Genomic DNA, 12349 nt, shown 5'->3' with positions numbered 1-12349 from the left:
CAGAAACCATAGTTTTCTGCATTCTATATATAAAGGTTTCTTCTCAGTTGTAACTTTGACCCTTAAACATTCCCTATGTGGTATATCAAAATTTTGAAACTTCTTGTACAGTTCCATTGTTACTTTAATTATTGCAGCCAGTTGTGAAGATATGTCATGCATAAACTTTGTTTGCTTACACTTGGATAAATTGATGTTTTTAAAATTGCAAAAAATTTCTTGGCAATTTTAATTTATAGTATAACCATGTGGAAAAGACTTTCAGTATCTATCTCTGATCCAGAGTATTTTAATAATAAGGTGATACACCTTTTCACTATATATATATATATATATGGAAAAAATTACTTCAACCTTGGAATCTCTTCTGGGCCTGGCTCAGATTGATAGTAGCTTGCTTCCAGTGAAGTGGCTGGTTTTTACCAGGAAGAAATTCAGCCACTGCTGAGTTTCCTGTCCTGGAGTGATGAGTTTAGTAGTGATCATTTAGGTTTACGCAGCGAGATTTACAGTAATCTTGTAGATCACTCAGAGTTTTTGGAGAAGTATTCCTACACTTTAACATACCTCAATAAAGGTTGAAACCAGTTAGAGTAGTAACTGGTAATTAGTTTACGGAATTAACAACGCATATAAAGTATATTAATTAAAGGTAACTTTAATTAATATACTTTATATGCATAACTTCTATATTTCGGCAACGTCACATTGCCATCTTCAGGAACATAAAGATATGGTATGTGCACTCAGGAACTAACACAAAGCAAATGAGGAAGAAAGCAAGAAACTAATATTGTTCCTAAAGTCCTAACGGTGTCCTCTTGCGGGCTAATTTGGTAGTCTTGGCAGTTGGGCTGAAGTTCTCATAATGAAAGTCTCCCAAATTTGGGGCAGTTTCATGCACCCAAATTTGTTGAGGTTAGGAACGTTTTTTAGAACTGCTGAAGATTCTTTGAATAATCTTTCGTATTTAAACTTGCTGCGATGAATTATTTTTGTTTTCTTCCAACGAATTTTATGGTGGGTATCTAAGGCATGGTCTGCCAGCCCAGAGCGGCTGTACTGGTGAAACCGGATGTAGTCTTGGTGTTCTGAAATCCTGATATTTGTTGTTCTGCCTGTTTGGCCATAGTAGGACAATTTGCAGCTGCAAGGGACCTGGTATACACCAGGTAGGTCTAGGGGAAGTGGTTGGTCTTTGGTAGAGCGGATAAGGGATGCCAACTTTTTATATGGTCTGTAACAGGAAGTAAGGTCATATTTTTTGAGGATATTGGTTATTTTCTCAGAGGTGCCCTGGATGTAGGGGATGGTGATAGACTTGGTGTAATCTTTATTGTGGAGGGGGGGGGGGTTTACAGGTTTTAGTATTTTTTTTATTTTTTTGGGGTTATAGCCATTGGCTAAGAAAGTGTTGAGGATGTGGTCTAGTTCAACACTCAGGGCCTTGTCATCTGAGTAGATTAATTTTGCCCTGTTATATAGTGTTTTTATCACCCCATATTGTTGTGAGGGGGGGGTGATGGGATTGCCGGTGAATGTATCTGCCAGTGTGGGTGGGTTTTCTGTAAACAGAGAAAACCAAAGATCCATCAAGCTGGCGGGTGATTAAAGTGTCTAGGAAGGGGAGGGTGTTGTTTTCCTCTTTTTCTAAGGTGAACTGGACTCTGGGGTGTTGGTTGTTTAAGTGTGCTAGGAAGGAGTGGAGTGTGTCTGAGCCATGTGGCCAAATAGCAAACTCATCATCCACATAACAAAGCCAAATAGTGGGTTTTTGTGGGGCGGAGTTTAAGGCTTTCTCTTCAAATGTCTCCATAAAGAAATTGGCCAAGGGTGGGGAAAGTGGTGAACCCATGGCTGTCCCCTCTATCTGTTTGTAGAACATGGTCTGCCAGCCGCTCTGGGCTGGCAGACCATGCCTTAGATACCCACCATAAAATTCGTTGGAAGAAAACAAAAATAATTCATCGCAGCAAGTTTAAATACGAAAGATTATTCAAAGAATCTTCAGCAGTTCTAAAAAACGTTCCTAACCTCAACAAATTTGGGTGCATGAAACTGCCCCAAATTTGGGAGACTTTCATTATGAGAACTTCAGCCCAACTGCCAAGACTACCAAATTAGCCCGCAAGAGGGCACCATTAGGACTTTAGGAACAATATTAGTTTCTTGCTTTCTTCCTCATTTGCTTTGTGTTAGTTCCTGAGTGCACATACCATATCTTTATGTTCCTGAAGATGGCAATGTGACGTTGCCGAAATATAGAAGTTATTCATTAAAGTTACTTTTAATTAATATACTTTATATGCGTTGTTAATTCCGTAAACTAATTACCGGTTATGTCTAACCAACGTATAAGTCTTGCTACTAGAATCAGTTAGAGTAGTGGCCCTTTCCATAATGCTTAACATTATGCACATCTGAAAAGGGGGGGGGGGGGGTGTACTTTGCATTATGGAATGCTAAGTTAATTCATGTCAAGTCATTAGCTTCTGTATACAAGTAACCAAGTCGTGAAGCCCCTTCATGCACAAACTTTGTTAGATAAAAGATAAAACCAAGAATATAATTTCTTGCCATTTTAAATTTATAGTAGAACCAAGTGAAAAAAAAAAACTTTTAATATCCTTTTATTAATGTTGAATTCATTCACATTAGATCGCCTTTGTTATATGAGAAAACCTGCAGTGATTTTTTTCTAAAACAGTGAGGAAGATTTAACCCTCATAAATAGTCACTGCATTAAAATGAAATTGTCATTAAAAATGCATTGTAAAATTTATTTTCATTTCTAGCTTTTGGAAGAACTTCTAAGAATACACACAACAGAAAACTGGCTGGGAATAAAACAAGGTATTTTTCAAGTTCCTTTCTCTTAAGTTGTGCACCTATATTATATCTTATTTTAATGACTTTTCATATTTTACTTTGAAACAATTCAGTTAGTTGAATGTATTCCCATTCAAGTGCCATCTCCTATCTAGGAGACAGACTACCATGATTTGATTCATGGTTAACTATGGGCATTACGACATTTGGTGAGGATCCTATCTCTTCCACATATTGTTGTTAGCATTCATGGCTGGAAATCCGTGTGTTCACAGGTTCTCCTATGATACCAGCTAACTCACCTTTAGTTGAAAGAGACTAGATAAAGGTTCCTTGTCATGGATGGGAATTAAATTGAGGTCTTTCTGAACAAAGGGCTTTGTCTATACCAACTGAGCCACTTGTAATACTGAATATTACAAGGACAATATTTCTCTAAGTTTCACATTTGCCTTCCATGCTGGTTCTGGTTAGCATCTTCATTCTCTAGCTAACATGTTCTTGGTTCAAATCTTACTGCAACTAGGAGATAAGATGGATTTTGTTAAGTTCTCAGAATTTTTATTTTAGTTGGATCATTTACTCCAGCAAAATTTGGTAGGACATTTCAGGTTTGTACATGATATTTGCTCTAACTGGATGAAATTTTATTTGGTATGTATGCTGAAATTTTTGTTCATTTTAAGTTTGTTTACTATCAGATCATTCTTATGGGCCAAAATTTGATAAAGTAATTTGAAATGATAGTAGTGCTTCCTCTCCCTGCACAGATAATGTGATGGATATTGGTATTTATCTTGATTGAAATTTAGTAGTTCATCTCAGTTTTCTCTTTAGCCAGACAATTTCTAAGCAACTTAGAATTGCATACCTACATGGGATGAACAAACTGGGTAATTATTGGAGACAATCATTGACGGGTGCAGTGGCACACCAAAAAAAAAGAAAAAGGAAAAAAAAACACACTAGAAAATTTTCCAAAAATCTTTTCCTAATTAAAATTCATTTTTTATTTCTGTTGTGTCGTGTCTTCTATTTCTATACTCCTTATGAATTAGCAGTCACATAAGGTGGGAATACCCTATAGCTCTCAGGAATCATGACCACTGTGAATGCAAAGCGAACAAAAGTAGTGTTTGGACGGACCAAGCGCTACTTTGTTTGCCTTAGCTGGGCCAGAGGAGATCACGGGTATCATGTATTGGCAATCACTGCAGATGGTCAGTTATAGGTTGTATGCAATGTCTGGTGTGTATTCTCAAATCGTTTACTCAGCCCCCCCCCCCCCCCCACAAGATTAAATCCTGAGTGTGCCACTGGAGAGATGTGTGTGTTTTGTGGTAACATTCTCATATGACATCATTAATTTCACAGTGATAGAATTTAAGACTTGTTGGCTTAAGTGCTGTAAACATGGTTTTATTTTGCTTGTTTTGGTCTTGCCACTAGAAATGATCAGGATCCTATATGCTGTGAATCCTCTGGTTATTTAGCTTACATGTTCCTGAAACACTTTGTGTAAATAGAACAGGATTTTCCCCATTCAAGTACATGCAGAGAGGGATGCTTTCTGCAGGAAATCTGCATTAGACTTTTGCACTATTCTTGACATTAATTATCACTTTGTATTAATAAAAAAAATTATCAAGCAGTAATCACAGTGTCAATATTTTTATTAATTTACTCTAATAATCTATTAATCATTCACTAATAATAGTAATTCACAATTAAATATGTACAATTATAGTCTATTATGAATCAAATTTGTGAATTACTATTAAAATGAAGCTGCAGTAAATGAAAAACAAAAAAAACTGAGCATTCCTTTTGAAGTCAGTTCACCATGAGAGATTAATCACAGAGGTTGAGTAATGGGTAGATCACGTAGGAATCGTTGGGAAGATAGATCATCAGCTCAATGTTGCTCCGGTTACCAGATTTTTTTCTAGTGTTTGTAAATGCTTGGTGTCATTGGTAGCCAGCCAAATCAGCTGTCAGTTTAAATTCCTGACATGTTGTGAATGTTTAATAAATGTCTTTGTGTGGTAGATGCATTTTATAGCCTGGCATGAGAGTACTGGCCTACTTATTGGAGACCTGAAGTGTTCCTCTAGAGCAGGGTTTTTTATCTAAATTATCTAACCGATAGTACTAATGTAGCATAGTCCCTACAACTATTTGTGGGTGGGATTCACATAAAAGAAGTATTAATGACTAGATGGGATAGGGAATTGGTATTCATTCTAGAAATGTTTGCATTAAATGAGTATCCAAACATATTAAAGTGGATGCAGTTTTAAAGATAGTTGAAAGGTTTGTGTTAAGCTAGTAACTGAATGGTCCTGCAGAGGACTGCACCTACTAAGTTTGTTTTACTAAGTTCTTTTATGAATAAAAATAAGCAAAATTCTCAGCTGTAGGATTCATTGCACATCATGAAAAAAAGGGGGAAAACTTTGTTTAAGTTAAAACTATATTTTAAGATATATATACACTTCCAATTTGCTCTTAGAATTTAAAAACAAAGCTTTTGAAAGAAATTTAACTTTTTAACTTGAATGCCATTCATGAAAAGTTAAGTAAGCTGCAGGGTGGACTAACAGTTAGTCTGGAAACCTTGCCCTTGAAACCAAACATGGTACAACCTAAAGATATTTATAAGCATCCATTCTCCAGTGGAATTCAAACCCATAGCCTCTTGGTTGGTGAGCAGAGATGCTATCCACTCAAAACCAAGGCACAACCATGTATCAAGATCTGTTCAGTGATAGGTTATAATAAGGTAAAATAAACAGTAAAATAGAATGCTTAAATATTGAAATAATGCACCTGAGGGTGTGATTTGCATGAATTACAAGTAACAAACTTGGTCTAACATACCTTTTTCATTCAATATGTCATAAATATATATATTTCATAGTAATGTTGGATGTTTAAAATTATGACCTCTAAAATTTAGAAAGCCTGAGGCAATTATTCAAATTTGGTTTATGAAGCAGAGGTTTGCAGGTCACTTCATAAAGTTTTCAGATTAAGAAACAGTTTTTGTGGACTGAACTTCATCTGGAAGAGCAAACTGCTGAACATGACTAGACTTATCATATTCTTGGCATGTGATGTAATCTTCATGCTCCTCTATGTGAATTGCATTCCTTTCTGTTTGTCCAAAAGAAAATCGCATAACATAATTCAGTATTAAGCACTGGTTCCTATCTCATGTCTAGTAAAACAAATTATTTTGGGCTATTTCTTTAAACTTTTTGATCTAGATCAGAGCTTAAACTTTCCACTCGCGACCCTTTTTCTCCCAAGAAATTTTTACACAACCCCAGGTATATAGGTATATAAAATAGGTATACAAATCAAACATTTACTGATAATAAATCATAAAGAAATTTATTTTAAAACAATTCTTTGGTATACATATAATTTTACCATTTACATAAAGAATTACAATACAATAGTCTTGAATCTGAGCAGAGGTGTGACAGCATGTTATGTGTTCAGAACCAAGACTGCAGTGAAGTAGTGCCATGCAACACGGGCGAGTGCTGCCAGAAATGCTTCGGATTTATCATGCATTTGATTTTGAATTAATTTTTGGTCATTGCACGTTCAGAAATCTTTTACTGTTGCCAAATTTTTCGTGACCCCATTTGGGAGTAGGACCTACAGTTTAAGAAGCTCTGATCTAGATGATATCTGGCATCTTATTCTGCAGTCAGATTATATTGTTTCTTCCTCATCACATGGAAGATTGCCACCTAATTTATGTTCCATATTTGCTGTTTTTCATTCATCCTTCCTAGAATTGGAAGAACGTAAGTAAGCTTCTAGTAAGTAGATCTATTACTAGAAATTCTACAATTATTTTATGCCTCTAAGATATCTTTGGCACAATAGCTTTAGCAAGGTAATAAAAAGTCAACCAATTTTTAGTTAAAAAAAAAAAAAAAAACTGCTAACCTTTCCTTTCTCTCATAAGGGAGACAAACATAGGCTCTGATGTATTTAAGTTTAGACACCATAGTAATGTTTTATGTTTCCCTATAAAGACATCTTATATGGAATCTGCTCATATGTAGGATTTTTTGTCTTATTCTGTAGGACTCTGTGTTGGTGATGGTATACTCAGCAAGGCCAAATTGTTCAGGTTCAAGATACTTGACATAAGATGTACGCCAAATATCTTGATGGATTTTTGGACTAGGAATGGTTCTTCTATCCAAAATAAATACATTGCATCCCAGAATACAGTTCACTTTATAAAGAGAAGAAAACAACCACTTAGTCCTTTTGGATCTGTTTTCATATGTAGAATATGGAGAAAACTACTGTGCATTTTAATTAGAATAAAGTAACATTTGATGTTGCAACATTTATATCAAGGTTATCATCATCGGAAATATATATATACTGGGACACAAGCTACATCAGGAGGATGCACTAAGTGAGCTACAGGAAAAAATAAATGAGTAATAATTAACTGGTAATTAGTTTACGGAATTAACAACGCATATAAAGTATATTAATTAAAGGTAACTTTAATAAATAACTTCTATATTTCGTCAACGTCACGTTGCCATCTTCAGGAACATAAAGATATGGTATGTGCACGCAGGCACTAACAAAAGCAAATGAGGAAGAAAGCAAGAAACTAATATTGTTCCTAAAGTCCTAATGGTGCCCTCTGGTGGGCTAATTTGGTTGACTTGGCAGTTGGGCTGAAGTTCTCAAAATGTAAATCTCCCAAATTTGGGGTAGTTTCATGCACCCAAATTTGTTGAGGTTAGGAACGTTTTTTTAGAGCTGCTGAAGATTCCTTGAATAATCTCTCGTATTTAAACTTGCTCCGGTGTATTATTTTTGTTTTCTTCCAACGAATTCTATGGTGGGTATCTAAGGCTCCAGCCTAGAGCGGTACTTGTATATTTCGGCAACGTGACGTTGCTGAAATATAGAAGTTACCTTTAATTAATATACTTTATATGCGTTGTTAATTCCGTAAACTAATTACCGGTTATGTATGACCAACGTATAAGCCTTGCTACTAGAAGAGTAATAATTAAAACAAATATACTGTATACCAGTGAAACTACATCAATAGCTGCTACTGGCTGGGGATTTGATTTCTTGTATAGTCTCGTTTATTTCAAATCCTGTTTATGGTGTGAATACCACTGGTTCATATATATTCCTATTCTTCTTGATTTCTATCCAATATATAGGTTGTTTATGCTGGAAAAGCTGTTGGAGTTCTTTTCCTAGATATTTTGCAGGTTGCAGATGCATCCATATACTCAGGACTTTTAAGTCATTCTTATTAAGATTTGTTCTTCTTAAACCCAGATGCAATTTTCGCCTTTCAGTGTTTCATAAGAAAACTCACATAGGTCTTTATATTCATGCAAAGTCACACCATCATCACAGTAAAAAATTGGGGCTATTAAGACTAATACATCATGCCCATGTTTTGTTCTACAGATGATTTACTACTCAAAGAATTTCATTATATCAAATTTGACTTCTTGAAAAATGGTTTTATTGAAGCTTTTATTTACAAAACTCAATGATTCCTAACTCTTCAGCTCAAGAAAAAATTATCTGTATCCCACTTCCTTATGTTAAAGGAATATTTAAATATATTGTCAAAATTTTTAAAGCTTCTTAACATCTGTGAGACATTTCTGACATTCATTTCAACCTTTTTCTCTGTATTCTTTTTCTCATATTTCCAAGCATCTACCAATGCCTAGCTCTTTCTGGTCTAGCTGAAAGATTTATCTTTGTATTTTGTGAGTAACATAAATTTTATATAAGTATCTTAAAACACGAACAGTCTGGCCTTGCCTGAGGATGTAGGATTTGTTTCTTATTCTCGAGTCCTCTAGACCAACGCTTCCCAAACTGTGGGCCGCAGCCCCCCCTTGGGGGCCGTAGGTTTTGTTGAGGGGGGGGGCCCGTGAAATAATGAAAACAAATTTAAAATGTTTTAAGACTAAGTAGATTTTTTTATTTTAAAAGAAACGTATTCAACTTTTATTATTTATTATTTCTTTTTTGTTATTTCTTATATTTTAATGGAAAAATGCACACATTGGTGTTGGTTCACAAACTTTGCTTCCTGCGTTTTTCGGCACTTCATGAATATTAGTAAATATTGCTTATTCACATGTTTTATTTCGAAGCAGTGGTTAATTGTATTTACTTTGAATGCTCTCCAGGGAAGCTCCAAATCTTCCTGTCCCTTTTATCACGCGTTCGTAATCAGGGACTGTTGATATTGAATTTATATACATATCAAAACTCGTTTTATATTATCACTCTCATCCGAGCTAGTTTTCTGTTACCAATAAAAGTGTCGCATATACTTCACACATGAAAAAAAGCTTAAACAAGTTCATGTGGGGAGATAGTACCTCACTTGCAGTGGTAAACAACACACCCTCCCTAATGTACTTGTTTTTATTGCAGAGGCAATAAAAACAAGTACTTTTATTATGCCAGTGAATAAGGTATGAGGAGTCTGTGTAATATATTTCTCAACAAATGGTGCAATTAGAGACAACTGGGATAAAAACACACTAATTAATGAATCACATGTCCCCTCTTACAGAAACTATGCTGTATAGACTGAAACAAAACCATATGTTACATGGGCAAACACAGTATCTAACTAAAAACTATTGTTATTAATTAGATGTGTGTGAGTTCGATTTCCCAAGGCAGCAATAAAATTCAACCGAACGTGTTAAAATTTGTAAAAGTGTTAAAACTAAGTAATATATATATATATATATATATATAATGAATGTTATGGCAGTTTCACATATGGAATTTGGTTGAAGAGAGTTAGCATTTCAACTCAATTTATATATATATAATGAATGTTATAGCAGTTTCACATATGGAATTCCGTTGAAGAGAGTTAGCATTTCAACTCAATTTATATATATATAATGAATGTTATAGCAGTTTCACATATGGAATTCCGTTGAAGAGAGTTAGCATTTCAAATCAATTGTCAGCTATGCTCTTATCTTTCGGTTGCACGATCTTTTGTTAATACCGCACCAATCATATGCACGTTTTAATAACCTGCCTTTGCTGTCTGTTTCGCGTTACGCTTAATTACCTTAAAGGGAGAAAAGTCACAAAAGAGAAAAATGTTCCTAGTCCGGGGATTCCCTTATTCAGCCAATATTCACTAATTTCATGTTATCAGTCTGTGGTGTGCCAGTATTGGTAAGTGGTGATATTATTTGATCAATTCTACGTTAAAAAATTTAACCCTGAGATAAGTGGCGATAAAAAATAAATAAAATTCCTGCGAACAATCCGAAGAAGCAGAAATAGACTAAAAAAAAAGGACAGTATTTCATATTTTACCAGAACAGCCTGCATCGTCTTCAGAACCAAAAAATGTAATATATGCATTTGATTTTTCGCAATATTCGCTGTGTATGTTTTGTATTGAATATAAATACAATAAATATTATAATATCTCTATTACGATTTTTTTTGAGGGGGGGCCGTGAAATATTTTAATTTTTGCAAAGGGGGCCCTGACATCCAGAAGTTTGGGAAGCACTGCTCTAGACCATAGGTTCCCAAACTTTTTCGGGCCACCACCCACTTTGCAAGACATAAATTTTGTAACCCCCCCCCCCCTATTATATACACATATATACATGCTCTTTCTATCTGACGTGGCAAATTTTCAAATGACTAAATAATTGATAAAAAAAATTAATCGTGTAAGACAGGCATAAAATGAATTAAAATGCAATATTTAAATTTTAAATGATTATCTAATCGCAAAATCACGAAAATAATTAATTTTTAAATATATATTATTAATTTCTTCTATAAAGAGCCACAGACCTATATACCGCCTGAACACCCCCAAATGCTTCTGATCCCACTATAGCCCCCAGAAGGCTTCAGTGCCCACTTTGGGATCCTATGCTCTAGACTAAGACAGATCCCATGAAAGAGCATATTCCTTACAGAATGTCTTTATAAGAGACCTTTGAAACATTTATTTGAGTTCAGACTGCATTGTCTGAACTCAAATAAATCATATGGCCTAAGTTTATCTTCCTTTGGAAGATATTCAATATTAGCAAATTTTCAATTTGCTAATATTATTATTACCCAAGACCCCATGTAGTCAAAGACTCATCTGGGAGGTCCTTTTATCATACACACAGCTCATCATACCGTGCTTTAAACACACTCAAATTCTCTGCAGATACCACACTCTCAAGGCAGTGCATTCCAATCATTCACAACTCTGCATGAAAAAAAACCTGCTTCTCACACCCTCTTTATACAGTTTCCAGGGATGACCTCTGGTTCTCCCCTGATCTCCCACTGTTTTCTGTAGAACCTTTTCAGCATTGATCCTATAACAACCCCTTACTAACTTATTGGTCTCTATCTCCCCCCTGTCCACCAGACTCTGCAAGTTGCATCTTCTCAATCTTTCTTCACATCGATATTCCAGAGGTTAAAAACTACCTTAGTCAGTCGCCTCTGTACCCTTTCCAACATCTCTTCGTCCTTCTGAAAACCAGGTGACCAAATCTGGGTATTAGTCCATGTGTGGCCTAATCAAAGCTTTATACAATAGAACAAGAATCTCCCTACTTCTACAAGTTAGTGTCCTCTGCATCATTTCCAGAAGCCTTTGTGTTGTCTTCACAATTTTGGCAATGTGTCCCCTAAATTTCAGATCCTTATCCACTATCTCCCCCAGATCTCTTATTTCCTCCACCTCTGACAATATATCCTCACCAAGCATAAATTCTGCATCCCATTTGTTTTCCAAATTTTAAAACCTTACATTTTGCAACATTGAACTCGCATCCCCATTCCCGTGCACAATCACTCAATTTATTCAAGTCTTCCTGTAAGGTCACAACATCTTCACTACTCTTCATGGTTCGTCCCATTTTGCATCATCTGCAAACAACTGAATATCTCCATCCAAATCTTCACCAATATCATTAATATACAAGTTAAACAATAATGGCCCTAAAACAGACCCCTGAAGCACACCAATCCCATCCGGTAATCTATCAAAAGCCTTGGCGAAATCTAAGTATGTATCCTTCTCCTCTGTCCAAGGAAGCAGTCACCTTATAGTAATAAGTAATGTCAAGAGATATACAGTGGAAAAATAACATTCTCATTCCTACAAATTAGTGTTTTCTTTGACATTGCAATTATTCAATGTGATGACTTTAACCACTTTAGCACTGTGGCCCATAAACTTTCAATCTGCCTACCATTCCTCTTCCACTCCAGGTCTCTAGCTTCATTAGCCACTTGTAGTAAATTGCAATTAATATAATATTCAGTCTACAATATCTTTGGTCTGAAATGGTCTAAACCTTGAACTGATATGCATTGCCATTTGCCTATAGAAGCAGTTTGTTCAGATCAGACCAAACATCAGCAAATAATTGTATGTTACTATCTACACCAACCTCAACAAAATGGCCCAAGTACAGAA

At 35.3% G+C, this 12349-nt stretch overlaps 1 protein-coding gene across 1 annotated transcript in view; it reads left to right on the top strand.

Annotated features, from left to right (window-relative positions):
- Positions 1-12349, top strand: part of LOC150100923 (pseudouridylate synthase RPUSD2-like) — a 189896-nt gene that overhangs the window by 169922 nt on the left and 7625 nt on the right. Inside the window, exon 11 of the mRNA XM_090401804.1 lies at positions 2796-2853. Within this exon, the coding sequence (XP_090257930.1) occupies positions 2796-2853 (58 nt within the window). The remainder of the gene's footprint in view (positions 1-2795; positions 2854-12349) is intronic.

Source organism: Typopeltis vanoorti, chromosome 12 (genome assembly GCF_054136105.1).
Source record: "Typopeltis vanoorti isolate ZY-2024b chromosome 12, IOZ_Tvanoo_1.0, whole genome shotgun sequence".
NCBI lineage: Eukaryota > Metazoa > Arthropoda > Arachnida > Uropygi > Thelyphonidae > Typopeltis > Typopeltis vanoorti.
The sequence above is the reverse complement of the archived record's forward strand: the minus strand, read 5'-3'. Positions and strand labels throughout refer to the sequence as shown.